The sequence below is a fragment of the Capra hircus genome, chromosome 13, assembly GCF_001704415.2.
Source record: "Capra hircus breed San Clemente chromosome 13, ASM170441v1, whole genome shotgun sequence".
Lineage (NCBI taxonomy): Eukaryota > Metazoa > Chordata > Mammalia > Artiodactyla > Bovidae > Capra > Capra hircus.
The window spans coordinates 72,422,539-72,446,255 of NC_030820.1; the positions used below are offsets into that span (position 1 = coordinate 72,422,539).

The following is a 23,717-nucleotide window of genomic DNA, read 5'->3' on the forward strand; positions in this document are numbered from 1 at the left end:
CTGCATAGAAGTTAAATAAGCAGGGTGACAATATACAGCCTTGACATTTCCTATTTGGAACCAGTCTATTGTTCCATGTCCAGTTCTAACTGTTGCTTCCTGACCTGCATATAGGTTTCTCAAGAGGCAGGTCAGGTGGTCTGGTATTCCCATCTCTTTCAGAATTTTCCACAGTTTATTGTCATCCACACAGTCAAAGGCTTTGGTATAGTCAATAAAGCAGAAATAGATGATTTTCTGGAACTCTCTTGCTTTTTCGATCATCCAGCAGATGTTGGCAATTTGATCTCTGGTTCCTCTGCCTTTTCTAAAACCAGCTTGAACACCTGGGAGTTCACAGTTCACATACTGCTGAAGCCTGGCTTAGAGAATTTTGAGCATTACTTTACTAGCATGTGAGATGAATGCAATTGTGCAGTAGTTTGAGCATTCTTTGGCATTGCCTTTCTTTGGGATTGGAATGAAAACTGACCTTTTCCAGTCCTGTGGCCACTGCTGAGTTTTCCCAATTTGCTGGCATATTGAGTGCAATACTTTCATAGCATCATCTTTGACGATTTGAAATAGCTCAACTGGAATTCCATCACCTCCACTAGCTTTGTTCGTAGTGATGCTTTCTAAGGCCCACTTGACTTCACATTCCAGGATGTCTGGCTTTAGGCGAGTGATCACACCATCGTGATTATCTGGGTCATGAAGATCTTTTTTGTACAGTTCTTCTGTGTATTCTTGCCACCTCTTCTTAATATCTTCTGCTTCTGTTAGGTCCATACTATTTCTGTCCCTTATAGAGTTCATCTTTGCATGAAATGTTCCTTTGGTATCTCTAATTTTCTTGAAGAGATCTCTAGTCTTTCCCATTCTGTTGTTTTCCTCTATTTCTTTGCATTGATCGCTGAGGAAGGCTTTCTTATCTCTCCTTGCTATTCTTTGGAACTCTGCATTCAAATGGGTATATCCTTCCTTTTCTCCTTTGCTTTTCGCTTCCCTTATTTCCACAGCTATTTGTAAGGCCTCCTCAGACAGCCATTTTGCTTTTTTGCATTTCTTTTCCATGGGGATGGTCTTCTGTCTCTTGTACAATGTGATGAACCTCTGTCCATAGTTCATCAGGCACTCTGTCCATCAGATCTAGTCCCTTAAATCTATTTCTCATTTCCACTGTATAATCATAAGGGATTTGATTTAGGTCATACCTGAATGGTCTAGCGGTTTTCCCTACTTTCTTCAATTTAAGTCTGAATTTGGCAATAAGGAGTTCATGATCTGAGCCACAGTCAGCTCCCGGTCTTGTTTAATTTCACAAAAAGATGCTTTTCTTAATCTATTATTAGGTTACTTGGTGGTAGAATTCATATTGGAAAGGCATTATACTTTTTCAATTCCATCTTCAGAAGATAAGCAATTCGTGTTTTTGCCAAATATTATGAACTCAGGTACTGAAGCATATTTGATGTTTCAGTTAATGGCAAGTATTGTCTTTGTTGCAGCTGAAATTGTCCCATCTTCAGGTTGATTTCCAAGTCCTTTGGATGTGACCCTAGGGCCTTTGATAGCTTCCTTATTATCTGATATGACAAGACATTCCAGGCTTATCTTGCATATTTCCTGCTGCTGATCTGGAATCAGCAGTTTCTCTAGGAGGTCCTTATATTTTTTTAAATAGAAAATAGGCTTTCAAGACTAGAATCTGAGTGGTAGGTACCGCTAGATTAGTCATTGTTTCTGTGCTATTTTAGTGGCTAGAACTAAATATTTTTATATATACAAATATTTATAAATATATAGATACATGTACACACGTATGTATATTTTATGTACGTATATTGTTGTTGTTTGTTTAGTCACTAAGTCGTGTCCAGCTCTTTTTGAAACCCCATGGCTACAGCCCACCCGGGTCCTCTGTCCATGGGATTTTCCAGGCAAGAATACTGGAGTGGGTTGCCATTCTTTCTCCAGGGGATCTTCCTGACCCAGGAATCAAACCCATGTCTCCTACACTGGCAAACAGATTCTTTACCAGCCACCTGGGAGGCCCATGTATGTCTATACACATATATATAAATATGCTTTCTGCGTATTGTTAAGAAAAACTATGGCCTGTTCCCTGAGGTTTTCTGGCTCCGTTTCCCATCCCTATCTTCATCTAGTCCTTCTGCTCTTTTTTGATTCCCTTCCCAATAGTTTCTCTCCAACACAGGGCCTGCCCTGGAAGAACTGGTGGCTATTTCAAGAACTCAGAGAAGGGTCTTTCCTGGTGGTCCAGAGCCTAAGACTCCACACTCCCAGTTCAGGGGGCCTGGGTTGGCTCCCTGGTTCAGGGAACTAGATTCTACAAGCTGTAACTAAGTGTTTGCATGCCACAACTAAAGATCCCACGTGATGCAGCAAAAATCGAAGATCTCGTGTGCTGCAACTGAGATCCAGAGCCACCAAATTAATAAACATTAAAAAGTCAGAATTTAGGTTGAGGGTTTCCCTGGTGGCTCAATGGTAAAGAATCCACCAGCCAATGCAGAAGATATGAGTTTGAAGATCCCAAAGGGAGATGTGGGTTGGGAAAATCCCCTGGAGAATGAAATGGCAACATACTCCAGTATTCTGACCTGGGAAATCCCATGGACAGAGAGTCCCTGGCAGACTACAGTCCATGGGATCGCAGGTGTCTCGAAGATTAGGACACGACTTAGTGACTAAACAACAACAACAGAATTTAGGTTATTACAAAAAAATACTGAGGCTGGTTCTAGATCGTCTGAGTTTATTTTAGAATCACGTGCCTTGAAAACAAACAGGCTCCTTCAGCACACATTCGACGTCCGGCTTTTTTCTTCAGAGACTGGAGAAGGTTTAGAGGGCAGGATATTTAGAGTCCTTCAAACCAAGATGCAGGGCAAGCTGTCCCCCCTCCAGTGATCTTTCTGTTCTCGAGTGGGGTGGTCATTATCAATCAACAGATATTTCATGACTCAATGTATCAGAATTCTGCATATGCCATCCCACTGAAGTCTCCCAAGAACCCCTTACACAAGGGACACCACCTATCATTTCACACATGAAGAAATGGACCTTCTCAAGGAGTAGTTCAAAGTCCATTACGTCTAAGGGTCCAAGGCAGAAACTCAGAAGACAGAAGCTCAGTTCCCAACTCAATCACAAACTCATCATGCGTGGCCACAGGCAATTCCTTCTCCTTCTCTAAGCCTGTTTCCCATCTTGTAAAAATAAACAGGCAAGAGAAGGAGGAGGCACAAGAGGCAAGAGAGGGACAAGACTGAGCGACTAGGTACCCACACCTCTCCTCCTGCTGGCAGTATCTGGGATGGCAACCTGGACTCGCCACCACCACGGTCTGGGCCAAGGAGAGGGTTTATCCCAAATGCCTAGTACAACATGGTTTGGACAGGGTCATCCCTTGCACTTTGTCACAAGAGCTGCTATTTGTAAAAAAACACTTACTATTTGCCCAGCCTGGGCCAAGGTGTTTCCTCTCACGAACTTATTTAATCAGCATTTTGCCTTTGGAAATTTGATCGACTTGGCCAAAGTCACGCAGCTGGGAATAGGGATGCCAGACTGTGATAGGTTTAATATTGGCCCCCCTAAAGACACGCTTGTGCTAGTCTCTGGAACTTGTGAATATCTTACCTGGCATAGTGAAAGGAACTTTGCAGATGTGATTAAGGATCTTGAGATGGGAGACATCACATCAGTTCAGTTGCTCAGTTGTGTCCGACTCTTTGCGACCCCATGGACTGCAGCACATAAGGCTTCCCTGTCCATCACCAACTCCCCAGAGCTTGCTCAAACTCATGTCCATCGAGTCGGTGATGCCATCCAACCATCTCATCCTCTGTCGTCCCCTTCTCCTCCTGCCTCCGATCTCACCCAGATGTAGCGTATGGGGCTTTCCAGGTGGCACAGTGGTAAAGAACCCACCTGCCAATGCAGGAGATACAAGAGATGCAGGTTCAGTGCCTGGGTTGGGAAGATTTTCTGAAGTAGGAAAAGGCAACCCACTCTAGTATTCTTGCCTGGGAAATTCCATGGGCAGAGGAGCTTGGTGAGCTATAGTCCATGGGGTCACAAAGAGTCAGACAGGACTCAGCTTGCACATGTGAGTGCACACACACACACACATACACTTAAAAATTGGTCAAGAGGGTAGGTCATCCCTGGTAGCTCAGACAGTAAAGCGTCTGCCTACAATGCGGGAGACTCACGTTCGATCCCTGGGTCGGCAAGATCCCCTGGAGAAGGCAATGGCAACCCCCACTCCTGGAGAAGGCAATGGCAACCCCCACTCCAGTATTCATACCTGGAAAATCCCATGGACCGAGGAGCCTGGTAGGCTACAGTCCATGGGGTCACAAAGAGTCGGACACGACTGAGCGACTTCACTTTCACTTTTCATATGTTAAATATTGTTACCAGAAGAAAATTTTTTAAAAAATATTTTTAAAGAGGCAGGCAGGAAGATCAGAGTCAGCAATAGATGTGACACCAGAAGTAAAGGTTGAAGTGATTCAAGAAGAGCTATGGAATGCTAGCAGCCTCTGGGAGCTAAAGGGGCAAGAAGATGCATGACCACCCCCCAACCCAATCCCTTCAGCCCATGCCAGGTAAAGTCACCAGAGAGAATACAACCCTGACAACACCTGGACTTTAGACTTTCTGACCTGCAGAACTATAAGGGAATACATTTGTGTCATTTCAAGCCAGTAAGTTTGTAATAATTTTTGATAGCAGCAATAGTAAACTAAAACATAGATTTAGGGAAACAAACAAACAAACAAAAAACATAGGACACCCAGGAATTCCCTGGCAGTCCAGTGGCTGGGACTTCATGCTCTTATTGCTGAGTGGCAGGGGAACTAACGGAACTAAAGGGGCTTCCCCTGTGGCTCAGCGGTAAAGAATCCACCTGGAATGCAGGAGACTCAGGTAGACGCGGATTCGATCTCTGGATGGAGAAGTGTATGGCAACCCACTCTAGTATTTTTGCCTGAAAAATCCCATGGACAGAGGTTTGTGATGGGCTGAAGTCCGTAGAGTCGCACAGAGATGGACACAACTGAAGCAACTGAACATAAACGCGCAGGGAACTAAAAACCCACAAGCTGTGTGGCATGGCCCCCAAAATAATTTTTTAATTAAAAAAAAAAAAACTCAGGATGCCCAGTGAAATTTGAATTTCTGATAGACAACAATTTATAGTATAAGTACACCCCCAAAATTGCATACTTAAAAAGAAATTCTTGTTTGTATGAAGATATTCAACTTTAATTGAGCCTTCTGTACTTTATCCCAGAAGTGGTAGTCAGAGCAGGAACGAAAACGCCGAACGCCCAAGATCCTTGCGCCCTGCTCCCAGCCCATTTAACATCTAGCAGAAACTTCTGTGTTCTTCTGGGCCACCTATGTCAGTTCCCATCTCCCTGGGATTCCTCTTGCTCCAGGGGTAAGAAAGGGGCTAGATTGTTTAAAGCCATCTCCTAGATACTGCTTTGGGCTCTTGAGTCCTCCTGGACCACACAATTTCTCCCCCCAAAGCGTTTCACTGTCTTTACCAGGACATCAGTATTATTCTGCTTGAAAGAGGGACCTAGGATATTGTCTCAAAAACTGTACAAAATATATGGGCGGGGAGGTGGAGGGCGCTGAGGATTTTAATGGACTGCGGTCAGAAGGCTAGTAAAGCCTTTTTGAGGTTACCATTTTCTGAAACGGACTTCATGAACACCAAAGCAGGAAGCAAAGAACTACTGAATCAAGATTCCAGAGCAAGAATCATGTTACAAATGAGGGAAAGGAGGCCTAAGGAGGAAGACTCCTTAGGAGGAAGACTTGAGGAGACAAGTTCAAAGTCACTTGGCTAAAGACAGACAGATGTCGGTCCTGTATTGTAGTTTTAACCCTTGGAGCAGCCAGTCCTGGCGGCAGCTCTGGAATTCTGAAATGCTAACCCTGAGGTCTAGGTTTGAAGCCCTATACTTCATTGGTTGACTCCGTTTCCCTTTCATAAAATAGCAGGATTCCGTTTCAGAATCTAATGAGGTGACGAATGTAATACACCAGATAACATAGTTAATATATTCTTGGTAAACGGCAGCTCCTTTCCTTCCTTCTCGAGTCCTCAGCTTTCCCAGCTATGCCACCGAAACCTGTGCCTCGAAGCCACCCTCTCCCCAGGTTCAGGACCCCACGGCGCGGTTTCGGCCACCGGGTGGGGACTCAACGCTTGCCTGTCAAGGAAAGGTCGCACATGCGCACTCACGGGGGCGGGGCCCCGCCGCCCACACTCTGTGTACGTCACTTCCGGCGCGAGCGGCCGGGCCGGCTGGGCAGGGAGTGCGGGTCGGTTCTGTGCGCGCTGCCGGACGAGGCTCCCGCCGCCGATTGACCCGCGCTCCGCCCCGTAGCCGGGCCGGTGAGTGCCCAGGAGCCCGTGTGCCCGAGGGACCGGGGAGAGGGACCCCCGAGAGGGAGGGATGACCGGAAGTGGGGTACCCGCGTAGGGAGAGACCCCAGGAAACGGGGACCCCTGGGGAAGGGGTGACAACCGGAAGTGGGGGGCCTTGGAGGGTTGTCGACGGGGCGTGGGGGCTCTTGGGGCTCCAAGAACGGTGGATTCCTGACCTCTCCTTGGGGGAGGGTGGGGAGGAAGGTGATGCTCGAAGAATGTTAGGCTCCAAGTGAGGAAGGTTCTCGGCTTCCTCCTAACAAATGGTGTTTGCACCCATCTATATGCCCACCCATCGATTCCTTCACCAGACTGACCGAGTCGTGCTCTGTATTCGATACCGCCAGGGCCCTGGAGATTAAACTGGAAGCTCTAGGTGCAGCGTGGAGCCCAGTGTGGGGCTGAACACGTCTTTGCTCTGCCTCACTCGATGGGTACCCTTGGGCCCTTAACCTCTCTCATCCACTGTTATTTACAGAGCACCGTCATGGTCCAAGCACTGGGGAGAGCAATGAATGTGAGAGGCAATTTGTCTGCTCCCATGAAATTCACATTCTAGTGTGCAGATTCCCCCTTGGTGAAATAGTAACAGTATTAGTGTTCTCACCAAAATACTGTGAAGATTAAACGAGAGATGGATGTAAAGTGCTTATCATAGTGCTCCATACATGATAAAGCATGCATGAACATGTTATCTCTTGTCATCATTCCACTGAGTTAAATTTCATAAAGCAAGCAATTATATTGAACATTGCTGTGTGCCCAGCACTTCTAAGCATAGTGCCTGCCACAGGTGATCAGTAGTTATTTGATAAATGAATAGATGGGTAAAACTGACTCCAGAAGAGTTTCGGATAAACACACATGACACTGGACTGCAGTTTCTAAAAGAGAAATAGGAACCGAGTGCTGTGGGACACTGGAGTTACCCTGGAGAAGTGAAGGAAGGCTTCATAGAGGAGGTGACTTTGAAGCTAGGCCTGTTTGGAAACAAATGAAGAAACTCCCAGACAGAGGTATCAGAAATGCATGAGGTGTTCATTAGTTTGATCATTTGTTTTGACTGACATTTAATGTGCGTTGAGAGGAGGAAAGGTGGGAGTGGGACTTTGAGTCTAGGTCTGTAGTGCATGGACATTACAGTCAGTTTTCTGGCTAAGTAATGAATTGGAATTACAGGCATCTGTTGGCGACTCCCAAGAAAACAGAGCCCAGGGTGGGGCCTGTGAACCATGATTGTTGATCTCTTCCTCACCCAGCATACCTCTGCCAAGCAGATTAAACGCACTCAAAAAAAATTTATGCAGCGCAGGCTATGTGCTGACACCCTGTTAAGTGCTGTGTTTATGGTGATAAACAAGACAGTTGTGGATATTGCACACAAATTGCCTACAATTGCCAGTGAGAGAAGTGCTATGCCATAGAGTTCCTGCAGGGGGCGCCGGGTGCTCCTAAACTGACGGGAGTCCGAGAGAGACGTCTTCCCTGCTTCAAAGCCGGTCATCCCTGACCTGGCTTTCAGTGGCCTCTAAATGGTCTCTTTGCTGCTGTCCTCATCGTCTTACAGCCATCCTCTTACATTCTCAAGACAACCCAGTGATCCTTTTAAAATCTAAATCCGATCATGTCACTCTACTCAAAACCCTCCAAAGTCAGAGTAACTAAGCTCTTACTGGCCTACAAAGCCCAGTACCAGTTGGGACCCCAGTTCCTCTCTAAATCCATCTGCTAATACTCTCTGCCTTGTGCATTTGGCTCTTGCTATACTTGTCTCCTCCCTATTCCTTGATAAAGCCAGGCATGGTCCTGCCTCAGGCTTTGCACTTTCCTCCCCCGAGACCTACATGGCTTGCTCCCTGATCTCCTTCATCTTTGCACACATGTCACTTGATCAGGGTGCAGACTTCCCTGATCACCTTACTTAAAACTGCACCTCCTATCTCCAGGTATATCCAGCCCCCTTACCTGCAACCCCCTTGCCTGCTTTATTTCTCTCCATAGCCCTTATCATCTTCTAGTAGACTATACAATTTATTTTGCTTATATTCTGTCTCCCTAATGAAAATGTAAGCTCAGTGAAGGCAGGATTTTTTCTTTGCTCACTGCTGTATCCCCCAGTGCCTGGTCAAGGGCCTGGTACCTATTAAGTGCTTGGTATCTGTTGAATGCATGAAGTGACATCTAATGGGGTGAATTGGTATTGGCTAGAGGCACTGAAGGAAGAGCCTGCTAGTCAGAGAAAACAGGATGTGCAAAGACAAGAAAACCACCTTTGGGAGAAAGTGAAAGAAGCTGGGTAGGGCTGGAGGTTAGCACACGAGCGACAGAGTGGGCAGACCTAAGATTTGGAGGAAGTGGCCTGGTCACTGTGGCTGCTGTGGCCTGTGGGGAAGACTGGCTACGCACAGAGGCCCCGAGATGACCCCTGCCTGCCTTGTTCAGCTCAGAGTGGGGGAAGAATGACAGCCCATGGACAGAAGAGCTTGGGCTTCAGAACTGGGCAACCTTGCTGGGACCTTATTCCTAGAATATCTAAGGCAGCTGTGTTGGTTTCTTTTGTTTTGGTTTTTCATTTAATAAGTGTGTTAGTTCAGCTCTTCTAAGAAACAGACACTAGGGTGAGAGTACAGATGGAAGACATTTAATGGAGGCAACACATAAAAGGGAGGGGAAACTGGAGAAATCAGGGAGAGCTTCAGACAGCTATGTGAGCCTGGTCCCTGTGCAGGAGGTTTGGGCAAGAAGTCTTGGACTGCAGTAAAGACTCGGCCAGGCTGATAGGGGATCCTCAAGGTTAAAGTTGCCTGTTTGAGGAGTCCTACGTTTCACTAATTCATTGGCTGGAGACAGTCTGGGAAGTGTACGTCCACTGGGTGGTGGATCCAGAGGGACAGAGCTGGGAACACCCATCAGTTAGGTTCCACCCCCGCAGGAGATCTGATCAGTTTTACAGCCGCCATGCCAAGTCATGTGTGGGTATGGTAAAAAAATTTTAAAGGACAGTGAAGAGTCTCCTTTTCTCTTAAATGTTCAGTGTCTGGTTCTGTTGCTTAAAGGGAACCATGGTTAACAGTTTTCTTGTACTTTTCTTCCAAAAATTTCAGGTGCATTCACAAGTATGTATTTTTAAAATATAAATACAAGTCTTTCTTTTCATACTTTCCTGCAACCTGCTTTCTTTTTCCTTAACATGTCCGGGCATGTGGTAATATTATTTAACTAGTCTCCAACAAGGAGATGGAGGTAAAGTATTTTCAGTCTTTTGCCATTACAGTTAATACTTGTAATGATCATCCATATTTTACAAACACATATAAATACATAGAAATGGACGGTTGGGCCAAAGCATATTTTTTTATTTGAAGTATAGCCAGTTTATAATGTTTCAGGTATATAGCAGAATGATACATTTATACATATGTATTCGGTTTCTTTTCCAGTACAGGGTATTATAGGATACTGAATATAGTCCTTGTAGACCTTATTGATTATCTGTCTTACATATAGCAGTGTGTATCTCTTAATCACAAGTTCCTAATTTATCCCTCCTATCTTTCCCCCTTTGGTAACCATAAGTTGGTTTTCTACGTCTGTGAGTCTGTTTTGTAAATAAGTTCATTTGTGTCCCTTTTTTTTTTTAGATTCCACATGTAAATGATACCATATGACATCTGTAAGGGTATGTGGTTTGGAATCTTGATAACTATTGACACACTGCCCTCAAGAGGCTATGTCAATTCATTCTCCCAACAACAAGCCCATCAGAATCCCTGTTTTGTATTTTTGCTAATCTGAGATTCAAAGGTGTTTTAGTTTCCATTTCTTTAATTACCAGTAAGGTCAAGCACCTGTTCATACCTCTGTGAGCATGGGGGGGTGTGTGTGTGTGATGATCATACCTCTGTGAGCAAGGGGTGTGTATCCTGCTGGAGCAAGGTGTGTGTGTGTGTGATGAGGGGTGCTGGAGCAAGGTGTGTGTGTGTGTGTGTGTGTCTGTGTGTCTGTGTATGTGATGAGGGGTGCTGGAGCAAGGTGTGTGTGTGTGTGTGTGTGTGTGTGTGTGATGAGGGGTGCTGGAGCAAGGTGTGTGTGTGTGTGTGTGTGTGTGTGATGAGGGGTGCTGGAGCAAGGTGTGTGTGTGACGAGGGATGTGTGTATCCTGCTGGAGCTGCCCCGGGGCTGGGCTGGACTGGACCGGACTGTGGTTCAGATACTCCTCCAGGAGAGAACCACTGTTCTGAGGACTTCGGCTTGACGACAGCATCTCTGCCCCCCTCCCTCACGCTGCTCAGGGGTTTGGAGTGACCGATGCCAGTGCCGGGCTTTCTCGGCATCAGGCAGGGCTTCTGATTTGCAGGGATCCTGGGAGCTAATGTCAGAAGAAAGTGACTCGCTGAGAACCAGCCCTTCCGCGGCCTCGCTTTCGGAAAATGAGCTGCCGCCGCCTTCCGCCCCCGCCGGCTACGTGTGCTCGCTGACCGAGGACCTGGTGGCCAAAGCCAGGGAGGAGCTGCAGGAGAAGCCGGAATGGAGGCTCCGCGACGTGCAGGCTCTGCGGGACATGGTGCGCAAGGAGTGCCCCAACCTGAGCACCTCGCTGGAGGACGCCTTCCTGCTGCGCTTCCTCCGCGCCCGCAAGTTTGACTATGACCGGGCCCTCCAGCTGCTCGTCAACTACCACAGCTGCCGGAGAAGCTGGCCCGAAGTCTTCAACAACCTGCGGCCTTCCGCCTTGAAGGAGGTCCTGGCCTCCGGCTTCCTCACGGTGCTGCCGCACACCGACCCCAGGGGCTGCCACGTCCTCTGCCTCCGCCCAGGTACGGTGCTCGCTGGGGGCGCGGGGGAGGGATGGGCGTGGGTACAGTTTGGGGTGTGTCTGCCCAGGGCGCTCTGTGTGCGCGTGTGTGTGCGTCTTATTCCCTTTAGTCCCCTCCTGGCCTTAGTCAAGGCTCTTGTGTGTGTGTGTGTGTGTGTGTGTCTGTCTATATGTCTGCCTTATTCCCTTTTGTCCCCTCCTGGCCTTAATCAAGGCTCCTCTGTGTGTGTGTGTGTGTGTGTGTGTGTGTGTGTGTTTGTCTGTCTGTCTGTCTATATGTCTGCCTTATTCCCTTTTGTCCCCTCCTGGCCTTAATCAAGGCTGTGTGTGTGTGTGTGTGTGTGTGTGTGTGTCTGTCTGTCTGTCTGTCTGTCTGTCTGTCTATATGTCTGCCTTATTCCCTTTTGTCCACTCCTGGCCTTAATCAAGGCTGTGTGTGTGTGTGTGTGTGTGTGTGTGTGTGTCTGTCTGTCTGTCTGTCTGTCTGTCTGTCTGTCTATATGTCTGCCTTATTCCCTTTTGTCCCCTCCTAGCCTTAATCAAGGCTCCTCTGTGTGTGTGTGTGTGTGTGTGTGTTTGTGTGTCTGTGTCTGTCTGTCTGCCTGTCTGCCTTATTCCCTTTTGTCCCCTCCTGGCCTTAGTCAAGGCTCTTTTGACCACAGGAGAACAGAACCCTGCTCTACTGACTTAAGACAAAGGGAGGATGTAGTCTAAGCAGCCGGGAGCACAGCACCAGAGAGCTGAGGGAGCACGGTGCTCGCCAGTCGGGAGCTAGACCCAGAATCCTTCCTCAGAGGACAGGAGCCGAGACCACCGTTCTCCTGTCTCTGCTTCTGATGGTCTGTCTGTGTGTCCCCCTGGGCCACGTTTTCTGCTGCCCTTTGCACGTCTCCTACACACTTCTGTCCGAGTACTGGCTTTTGATCCCTCTGTACACCCCTCAGCTCCCAGGTTTACCTGGCCACCCAACTAAGTTCCTTCAGTGCAGATTCCAGATTTCTAGGGTTGGGAAGCTGGTGATCTGAGAAAGCAACCCTGGTCATCAGGTCTGAGCAGGGCTGCCAGGACACCCCCACGCCCACCCTGTCACTCCTTAGTGAGCAGGTGAGGTACAGGTATCAGTGTCTGCCTGCCTCCTCTGACTTCTCCCCTCGCCCCTCTGCTTTGTGAAGTCAGTGAAAAGCTTCACTTCAGATGCACTTCTCCATCTCAGCAGTGCATGATGGTAACTGAAACACCTGACATTTCCTTGGTGCAGTAGTTTGCAGTGGGGGTAGTTTTCTCCCTGTTCCCTCCCCCACCAAAGTATCAGAAACGCCAGAGAAGACTTTTTGGTTAACAGAGAGACCAAGGGGTCCTGGAACTCAAGCATTCTGATTCTCTGTCGTCTTCTCCTTCTTCCCTGACCCTGAATACATAGTACACTCAGGAGAGTTCTCTGCTCTTCCCCTGCCTCAATATTTTCCATCAGAGCCGAGCTGAGAGCAAATGTGAAAGTAAGATGGCTGTGTTCTTCTTCCCAAACATGCCAGGAACATGAGAACCTGCTGGCCACCCTTTCTGCTCCTGTGCAAATACTTCTTGAAGGGACAGCTGATGGGGAGTGGAACCCTCCCTCTGCCTTGAGACCCCACGTTACCATTTCCTTTAGTCATTTACCAAAGCTTGCTGGGAGACCAGCCTTTTCTATGTACCAGGCACAGTGTTAACTGCTTTACCTGCTGCTTTAGGTGTTTTCCAAAATTAGGGGGTGTTCATATTAAAACAGGGCTTCCCAGGTGACTCAGTGGTAAAGAGTCTGCCTGCCAATGCAGGAGACATGGGTTCCACCCCTGGGTTGGGAAGATCCCTTGGGGGAGGAAACAGCAATCCAATCCAGTAGTCTCTTCTGGAAAATTCCATGAACAGAGAAGCCTGGCAAGCTGCTGTCCATGGGTTGCAAAGAACTGGACACGGCTGAGCAACAGAGCATGCATGCATGCATTTTACAATGAACAAGGTGGTCGAGCAATCAGGGCACCAGGAAACCTAGAAACCAGTCGACAGGAGTTTCTGCTGCTCCTCTGTACTCAACTCATATGAATATTACAAAACAATCAGATGTTACCACACTGGTTTTGCCTCTTTGCTTGCGTGGTTTCAACTCTTAGCTCCTGAGATGGATTCCCCCTGCCCCCCCATATGTCTGGAGCAGGTTTGAACACCTCCCCACCAACTCATCATTTTAGCAGGAGGCAGACAGACTTTTGTTCTCAACTAGCTCCCCTGGTGGCTCAGCTGGTAAAGAATCTGCCTGCAATGTGGGGGACCTGTGTTTGATCCCTAGGTTGGGAAGATCCCCTGGAGAAGGGAACCTCTATCCACTCTGGTATTCTGGCCTGGAGAATTCCATGGATTGTATAGTTCATGGGGTTGCAAAGAGTCGGACACGACTGAACAACTTTCCCTTCACTTTAATGTGAAAGCTGGGAGGTGTTGGGTTTGCCTTTTTGTAAGCTCTTTTGAGACATACGTGACTGGAAAGGATGACAGCCAGTCTGTAGAAGCAGGTTTAATTGGCAGCACTACAAACAGCAAGCTGGCACAATTTTTGGACAAAGGTTTTTTTGAATAGAAATTTTGCACATGTCACAAATCGCACTGGGGACGATCCAGTGGAGTTTTATCTTTCTGAGATAAAAGAGACACACATATCTTGGTGGGATTTTCTTGAGAATAGTAGTTAACACTCAAAAGTTGTCATTCTCATCTTTTCCCCAAAGAGAGAAAGATGGGGAGCATCAAGGGAGCAACCAGCCTGGAAAGGGGAGTTTGTTCAAGCTACACCATTGGGAACCCATCTGCATCTCTGCTGTCCTTGGTCTGGGCTTCATCCTCGGACCAGCTCTTGCCTCATGGGTCCCTGGGTCTCAGGCTCCCAGCCTCACCACTACAAGAGAGAAGAGAGATCTTCTCTTTCCGAAGGGCCCAGGTCCTTTGGGGCCAAGAATTGAGTCCCTGTGCTTCTGCTTGACCTCACTTGGATTACTTGCTGTGGCCAAGAGGATACTGTGCCCACACTGGCCAAGCCCACCTCTGGACCCAGGAGTGAAGTCACTTTACACACTCAGTATGGCTAGCATGGGAAGAAGTAGTTCCCCCCAAGGAAGATGAGGGTGGTCTTACGAAGATAAGGGCATTTATGATGGCAGAAGGCGTGCATGTCCATTAAGGCAAGCATTATCATCCCATTCTACTTAGGAGGAGACGTAGGCCCAGAATGAGGAGAAAACTTGCCCAAGGTCATACAGCTAGGAAGATTCAAACCCCCAGGTGCGTCTGACTTCAGAGCTCACGATTTCATCTTCAACACTCAATTGCTTTTCCATTTCAGAATGTGCTGCTATGTTTGGAGTCAAGAAGCATCAGCTCCCACTTAAAGATCTAAATAGTCATGCCAGTAGAATTCTTTTCCATTTTTAAGCAACAGTTTAGGAAGGAGATAAATCCTGGCCTATCTGATTACGTGTGTGTATTCATTTCTGTAACATACTGTCCATCTTTACGAACTTAGACAGGTGGATCCCGAGCAACTACCCAATTACGGAAAACATCCGAGCCATATACCTGACATTAGAGAAACTCATTCAGTCTGAAGAAACCCAGGTGAATGGAATTGTAATTCTTGCAGACTACAAAGGAGTGAGCTTATCAAAGGCATCTCATTTTGGCCCTTTTATAGCCAAAAAGGTGATTGGCATCCTTCAGGTATGGCTCCTATCTGTCATGTACCTGTCCTGTGGCTGTTTGTCTTTCCCAGGGCCCTGTCTACCTCCAATTCCACTTAATACACAAACCCCATCTCCCACGCCTCCCCACAGTCAGGACAATACAAAAGCATTATGGGAAGAAATGTTAAAGTCCGTTCACCACTCATTCTCATTAAGGTCTCCAGTAGTTACTGGGCAAAATCAATTTTAGGACAAGAGCCCAAAAACCAGAGAAATGCTTTATGCTTTTTTTGTTTGTTTGTTTGGGGGGTTTTTTTGGCCCCGAAGACAGAGAAATTCTCGACAGATGGAACTGAGACATTTCTGCTGAGGTCATGGAGTCTCTCCTTTTTTCTGTAGTATCTGGGCGCAGGGAACCCTGCTGGGCTGTTTGGGTCAGATGCTTTTCACACCTCATGTTGTGCATTTCAGAACAAGTCTCTGGCAACCATAAAGTTCCTCATGCATCTGCAGTGTGTGAGATGGTTTGCACATGCCAAGTGCTTATTTTTTTAATTGAAGTATATAGTTGATTTACAGTATGATGTTAGTTTAAGGGGTACAGCAGAATGATTCAGTATTTTTCTAGATTATACTCCATTAAAAGTTATTACAAAATAATGACTATAATTCCGTGTGCTGTCCAATATATCATTGTTGCTGCAAAGCACACTTACAGTCATGGTAAGCCATTCGATCCTTCAGGGAATCCTCTGAGATAGACAAGGTAAGAGTTATCTTTCCTTGTTGATAGAAGAGGAAACCTTCAGGATGTAATCTGGCAGCCTGGACCCGTGTTCATCAGACCCAGTCGATGGGGTACTGTCTCCTGTGAGCTGTGGGGCACCAGTGATCCCACGATTCTCCCCCATCAAATTCCATGGTGTTTGAGCCTGTCTTGCGCACCAGGCTGATTATTTAAACATTTAAGTGTCACTTCCAGTCATTATCAGAAATGTGAATTCTGGCGTGGAGGTAATATTCGGGCTTCCCTTAGCTTCCACTCTTCTTTGCTTCTGCCAAATATTGTGCAGATTCAAATGTCAGGATAATGCATCAATCAGTGGTTTTCTAGTCCTGTAAGATGGTCTGGGGGACAAAAAATGTTCCAGGGTTAAGTGTGTTTGGGAAATACAGCATAGCATGCCCCTTGTGAATTTCAACATAAACATTTGCATACTGAAAGCCTGAGGTTTCTAGTCCTGTAAGATGGTCTGGGGGACAAAAAAATGTTGCAGGGTTAAGTGTGTTTGGGAAATACAGCATAGCATGCCCCTTTCTTGTGAATTTCAACATAAACATTTGCATACTGAAAGCCTGACCGGTCCCGCAGTTAAGGAAACCTGTTTGACTGTATTTAGTCTACTATTTCTCAAACTCAGTTGTTTACCAGAGAACCCTTTTTGCATCACACGCTAGTAACATTCTGAGAAATACACTTTGGGCAACACTGATCTAGAAGGCCTGATATTTGTTAGATCCATCCACACAGGCTCAGACTGCTTTTTTGCCCTAAGAAGGGCAGCTATGCACCTGCTTGCCTAACCCTTTCCTAAGCCAGCTCTGGGTCCTTAGATAGACTCTTTGCCTGAGACCCATCTTCCTGTCTAGCCCTGACTTGGGCTGTCTTTGAAGAGACTGGGAGAATCAGACCAGACTGATGTTGGGGCTAAAAATGGGGAAGGCAGGCTGTGGTAACTGACAGTTTGCAGATTCTAACATCGGGATTCTAACATTCCCTTCCCTTCCCCGACAGGACGGTTTCCCCATTCGGATCAAAGCAGTCCATGTAGTGAATGAACCTCGAATATTTAAAGGTATTTTTGCCATCATAAAACCATTTCTGAAGGAGAAGATAGCAAACAGAGTAAGTGATGATCCTGTCAACGATACTTTTTTTTATGCTTCCTTTTCTGTGACATCTCTAAATTTATTGCAACAACTATAAACGTAGCTTATTCTTTTTTTTTTTAAGATTTACGTATTTATTATGTTTTGTTTCACTGGGTCTTCATTGCTGTGCGTGGTCTTCTCATTGCAGTGGCTTCTCTCGTTGCAGAGCACAGGCTCCACGCACATGGGCTCAGCAGCTGTGGCTCGTGGGCTCTAGAGTGCTGGTTCCGTAGCTGGGCCACACTTAGTTGCTCCATGGCACGTGGGATCTTCCCGGATCAGGAATCTAACCCATGGCCTCTTCATTAGCAGACAGATTCTTAACCACTAGGCCACCGGAGAAGCCCAGTTTATTATTCTTGCCTGGGACTACTAAGTTGGAAAGTACAGGGTTTCAGATAAAATAAGTGAACAGTCTTTTCTCTGAGGAGAAGATAAAATTAATGGGAAAATAATACTTGACTGTAGAGAGAGCAGACCCAGGGTTGTTTTTGTAGGAGCATCTCTGCTCCATGATCATTTAGGCTTTTTAATATCCTGGCCTGGGCGTTGTGAACCAACATCATATTTTATGTATGAGGACATGGCAAAGGGTGGGCATTGGGCAGGCTGTTAAAAAGAGTCCTGGAAATTTCTGACTGTAGCTCCTTGTGCTTTAAAATTGTTGTTTGTGTGTTTGTCGCTCAGTTGTATCCAACTTTTTGAGATCCCGTGGACTGTAGGGCTCCTACAGTGGGAGCTGCCAGGCTCTTCTGTGCATGGGATTCTCCAGGCAAGAATACTGGAGTGGGTAGCCATTGCCTTCTCCAGGGGGTCTTCCTCACCCAGGGATTGAACCCAGGTCTCCTGCATTGCAGGCAGATTCTTTACCATCCAAGCTATAGGAATGTCCCTATAGCTTAAATTGTTGTTTAAGCCTTTCCATTTACTTTGTCTTACTGCGTGAAGTTTGTAGAGTAAATAAAGGTTTATGAGATCTGTGAGTTTATAGTTTAATTTTTATGTTAGAGAGGATAGGTGACACTTTAAAAAGACAGTCTGGGGACGTCTCTGGTGGTCCAGGAATTAGGACTCTGAACTTTCACTCCAGGGGACCTGGGTTCGATCCCTGGTTGGGGAGCTAAGATTCTGCTAACCTAAAGGTGCAGCCAAAAAAAAAAAAGATAGTCCTCCTCTGATCCTGAAGAGCCAGTGATCTTTTAAACTTTCTGAGGACCATGACTGAAATGTGATGGGTGGTATCTTTCTCCTTCTTTCTTAGGCCTAGGAAAATGGTTATGGTCACTCACATACTCTTTAATTTTGTTCTCGCTTTCAAAGAGGAAATGTACAGTGTCATTTGTGAGGGAGGGAACTTGAAATCCAGATTCCCAGGCCCTTTCCCCAAAGATTTCAACTCATTGGTTCAGGGGTAGAGCCCAGGAACCTGTGCTTTTAAGACTTCCTTAGGTGATTCTGATGCACAGTTAGGATTGAGGACCTCTCGGTGTGGCCTTCCACCCTGGGTTTGAACCCATGTTGCTTCCTGGAGCTTCTGTTTGGAACCTGCTTTTACCAAAGCAGTCTTTGGATGAGGTCTTTTACATCTATGAAATGACCTTACTGGTGTCCAATAATCTGTTCAGTTGGTCCATTGTATGTTAATCCATCCACTCAAAAATATTTTTTGATCAGCTTTGTGCAGGTATGGTCTTAATGAACAAAACAGACCAAAATCTCCACCCCCAAGAAGCTTACATTCTAGAGAGACAGACAGTGAGTTATGTCTGTTATCTAGGATGAGAATGTGCTAATGCTATGGAGAAAATAAAGCAGAGAAAGGAGACAGCAGGTTCTGGAAGGAGAGGAGTGGTAGTGTTCCATGGGATAGTCAGAGGTGGTGTCATTGAGAAGTTGGTGTTTGAGCAAAGACATGAATGCAATGAGGGAGTGAGCCTTACAGGGATCTGGGGGACTCTGAGCGGGGCGGGGGGCGGGGGAAGCAGGCCTAGAGGAGCAGCAGTGGGGCGTGGGAGGAATGGGAGGCAGAGGTGTAACGGGCCAGACCGTGTGGGCCATCATGTGGACTCTGGCGTTTAGTCTGCGTCAGATGGGTGCACTGAAGTCCGCATGTTTTAGAGGAGTGACTTGATCTGACTTACGTTGAAGAGCGCTTAGGTTGTGGTGGGACAAGGGTGTAAACACAGAACGGAGGAAGATGTTCTGAGAATCCAGGTAAGAAGGGATGGTGAACTGGTCCCCCTAGGGTAGCAGGGAAGTGCCAGAATGCTGGAGGTATTTTGAAGGACCAGCTAGCAGGATACAGGGTGTGAGGAAAAGAGGATGAAGGATCCTCCAGCTTCTCACAGCACTGGAAGAGTGGAGTTGCCATCAGCCTTCCTTCCTTCATTCAACAGACGTGTGTTTGAGCACCTTCCAGTAAAGGTTACTGAGTAACCCAAGGACTTGTGTGCTTTCCTTTCGTTTTCTGTAGTTTTTCCTTCACGGGTCTGACCTGAACTCTCTCCATACAAACCTTCCAAGAAACATCCTCCCCAGGGAATATGGGGGCACGGCTGGAGAGCTGGACATCACCGCCTGGAATGCGGTGCTGCTGGCCTCGGAGGAGGACTTCGTGAGGGAGTTCTGCCAGCCGGGCCCTCCCTGTGACAGCATCCTGGGCCAGGCCCCGCCACCCGAGGGGCTGAGCTCAGAGGCGCCCTGTGATGACTCCATGCGGGCCGTGAAATCGCAGCTGTACTCCTGCTACTAGCCAGTCTCCCGCGAACGTCACCATCTTTACCACCTTTCCTTCTTTCTTCGGAGAGGCCCAAGGAGGATTCGAGGTGCCAGGGATTGTCTTGCTCCTTGGAACGGAACTGCAGCATGGGGGAAAAGCCTGGAGAGCTCTGAGCCACAGGGTGAGGTTTGGGTGGCTTGAATGACTCTGGAAGACATGGAGAAAGTCCCCCAGCAATTCCAAAATATTTGGAATCCCAGTGTGCAGCCATGAACGTGGAAGCCGTGTCTGGTAATTACAGAGCTCAAAGCAAGAAACATCAGGACCAACGTCACTTTGATCCCACATTCCAGGAGAAAACCCCGATTGGCCAGGCAGAGCATTCCTGAGAGACGATTTGACCACGCCTGCCAGGGGGCCACATGTAAGATGGTGAGATTGTCTTCAAAGAGACTACAGACCTCTCTCATCTTGAAAGTCTGAGGGTCTGGAAAGCACCTTCACTGAATCATGCAAGAGGACAGAAGCAGCACCTCGGGAACCAGGGACCTTATGTACCCTTGGGATTCATGGGCTGAATCTTGCAATAGAACTTTAAAGTTTTCCCGAACCCATTAAGCCTTAGTCCTGGTTCTCAAAAGAATCATACGTGATCCTAGACGCACATGAGTTTACTCAACCAAGAAGCCTGGATGTCAGTCCTGTGTAGCTAAAAGAATTCTGGCCTAAGAATTATGAGACCTGGGCCCCAGCCTTAGATGTGTTTCTGTGGACAGGACACACGAGCCTCTGTGGGCCTCCAGCCTTCTCATCTGTAAAATGAGGCTGAATGAAGTGATGATGAGGGCCCTTTTGTCTACTAATGGGGCTCTGCGATTTGGTTATTTATTGAATGTTAGACATTGGTTTTCTGCCTAGAAAGAGCACTCTCTAGAAACCAGTGGTTGGATTCTGTATTTTTGTGGTTTGCATGGGCCTTCCCAAGAGGGATGCGTCATTGTTTTGGCCCTGTCTTTAACGAAATGAGTGGACTCAGCAATACCCATTTTCCTTTCACAGGGAGGGTTAAACTTGAAAATGATGGCCTTTGTGAAGGCAGATGCGATGCCCATGATCTTGGGTGAATTCCTTCCAACTCGGAGACTCTGGCTTATATTTTAAACTTGGCAATGGTAAAGGGTTAAATTAATTGGCATTCTTAAAATTTGGCCTCTGGAAATAAGGGCAAGTTATTCTGGGACACCTGCTCCCCAACCCACCTGAGTTTCTATCTCTCATGTCCTGCATTTTAGCACTTTAGACCCTTCCTGTCAAGAACTTAGCCTTAGCCCAAGCATCAAATTAGGTGGTTCATCTGATGGCTTTTGACCTATTTCCTTTCATTCATTCCATGGAAACTGTGGTGTTGAAAAGTGACAAGTACCACGCATTGTGTGTGTTACCCTCTCTGTGCACTTGTTAGAGCGCAGCAGGCAAACTGAATGACTCAGTTAGGACTAGAACAGTCCTCTGACATGTAAAGGCCAATCAGTTGTTCATAAGCTATTTCTCTCTCTCTAGCACTTTTTTAAATGTCTGGAGAAGTTGTTGGTGGAAATGACTTACCTCATTCGTGCCAATTCTGGGAAGAACTGTTTTCACCATAGAAACTAACCTTGGATGCTCTAAGGATCTGGCTGGGTGGGAGGTGTCAAAATACACACCCCGGCTACCTCTAGTCCCGTCTAGACAGTGCCATGACAATGATGGTGTGACCACCATTGCTGGAAAGGTCTAAATGGGACAAGTGGGATGGCTGTAGTAATGAGTTCAGAACCCAACTGCCTGGGAGAACTGGTCACAGGTTTTCTTAGGTCCCAAAGAGGACAAAGATTAAAAAACAAACAACAAACAAAAAAAAAACAATTAAAAAAACAAACAGCCCCACCAAATTTCCAAGGCTTAAACTGTGCATTGCATTCCTGGCCAGTTGCCTTTGTCCATGTGTCTTAACGTGGGGACGGCCAAGCTCATCTCCAGAAATTTCTCAAAGACCAGGAAGGGGTGTTACCCATTTCCCAGACCTTCCCGGTTAGATCAAGGAGCTGTTTAGTTCAGCTTCCGAAAGGAGTCAAAGCCAAGGATTGTCTACCTTCTGGAGCTGCTGGAGCTGCTGTGTTTTATGTTGGCTCCAGGGAGAGCAAGTGGTTTTGGCACTTCAGGAGGTTTGGTCCGAGCTGTGAAAGCAGGACCTCCCTGGGTGAAAAACGTGGGGGTCTCTGCCTGGCTTCTCTTTACGGCTGCCTCGGCAGGGCAGGGGAATGACCACAGGGGCACCCTGGGAGTTTCACTCAGCACTGGGGGGACAGTGATGGAGCAAGTAACTGAACACCAGGAGAACTGAGTGTTTTACTTAAGGGAAAAGTTCTGACTCATTTCAGACACCTGAAAAGGAACATTTCCTGCAATTCAGGGCTATGTGCTGTACGCAAGGGAAAGAAATAGTAAACCAGGAGACCCAAGTTCCAGCTTTACTTTGCCACGTGGCCTTGGTCAGCTGCTGAACATCCCTAAATCATCCTATGATGAAGGGGGTCTACACTTGAGAGCCCTGAACCCTCTGTTCCTGGCATCGGAGGATTTGTTCTCCCCCGCCCACCCCACCCCCGCCACCTGAATGACTCTTTAGGCAGTTTAGGTCTGAATGAACTGACATCTAATGCTTCCAAATGAGTCTGTAAGCTTGGGTAATGGGGTTGGGGAGTTCTTCCTTCTCTTTTATACAGAATTCTGGAAAGTTGTGCTTCTTCCTGGAATTCTGTTCTTTCATGGCCAGAGGCTGGGAGTAATCTACAGAAATAGCCAAAAGTGCAACAACCCTGGCTTCCCCTCTTGAGTTTCTGATTTTCTGTTGGCAAAGGTGGCCTCAGCTCCCTAGTACTTCATCCTGCTTTCACAAGGAGCAGCCTGTCTTTCTTTCAGTCAGTTCAGTCGCTCAGTCGTGTCCAACTCTTTGTTACTCCATGAACCACAGCACGCCAGGCTTCCCTGTCCTTCACCAACTCCCAGAGCTTGCTCAAACTCATGTCCATTGCATCGGTGATGCCATCCAACCATCTCATCCTCTGTCATCCCCTTCTCCTCCCGCCTTCAATCTTTCCCAGCATTGGGGTCTTTTCCAAGGAGTCAGTTCTTCGCATCAGGTGGCCAAAGTACTGGAGTTTGAACTTCAGCATCTGTCCTTCCAATGAATATTCAGGACTGATCTCCTTTATGACTGGCTGGTTTGATCTCCTTGCAGTCCTAGGGACTCTCAAGAATCTTCTCCAACACCACCAAAACAAAAGCATCAATTCTTTGGTGTGCAGCTTTCTTTATAGTCCAACTCTCACATCCATACATATGGAAAACTACAGCTTTGACTAGACGGACATTTGTTGGCAGAGTAGTCTCTGCTTTTTAATATGCTGTCTAGGTTGGTCATAGCTTTTCTTCCAAGGAGCAAGCATCTTTTAATTTCATGGCTGCAGTCACCATCTGCAGTGATTTTGGAGCCCAGATAAAGTCTCACTGTTTCCATTGTTTCCCCATCTGTTTGCCATGAAGTGATGGGACCAGATGCCATGATCTTAATTTTTTGAATGCTGAGTTTTAAGCCAACTTTTTCACTTTCTTCTTTCACTTTCATCAAGAGGCTCTTTAGTTCTTTTTCGCTTTCTGCCATAAGGGTGGTGTCATCTGCATATCGGAGGCTATTGCTATTTCTCCCGGCAGTCTTAATTCCAGCTTCTTTTTCCTCCAGCCCAGCATTTCTCATGATGTACTCTGCATATAAGTTAAATAAGCAGGGTGACAATATACAGCCTTGATGTACTTCTTCCCCGATTTGGAACTAGTCTGTTGTTCCGTGTCCAGTTCTAACTGTGGTTTCTTGACCTACATACAGATTTCTCAGGAGGCAGGTAAGGTGGTCTGTTATTCCCATCTCTTCAATTTTCCACAGTTTCTTGTGGGTCACACAGAAAAAGGCTTTGGCATAGTTCTCTTGCTTTTTCGATGATCCAGCGGATGTTGGCAATTTGATCTCGGGTTCCTCTG

At 46.9% G+C, this 23,717-nt stretch overlaps 1 protein-coding gene across 2 annotated transcripts; it reads left to right on the forward strand.

Annotated features, from left to right (window-relative positions):
• Window positions 6,332–22,474, forward strand: TTPAL (alpha tocopherol transfer protein like). Of its 2 annotated transcripts, XM_018057901.1 has the most exons (6): window positions 6,332–6,430; window positions 10,105–10,142; window positions 10,821–11,280; window positions 14,833–15,026; window positions 16,785–16,895; window positions 19,395–22,474. In XM_018057901.1, the coding sequence occupies exons 2-6, from the start codon at window positions 10,128–10,130 to the stop codon at window positions 19,671–19,673; spliced, it is 1,059 nt and encodes a 352-aa protein (XP_017913390.1). In that variant the 5' UTR covers window positions 6,332–6,430; window positions 10,105–10,127; the 3' UTR covers window positions 19,674–22,474. The 2 variants fall into 2 exon arrangements, with proteins under 2 accessions (XP_017913390.1, XP_017913391.1); XM_018057902.1 differs by lacking the exon at window positions 10,105–10,142.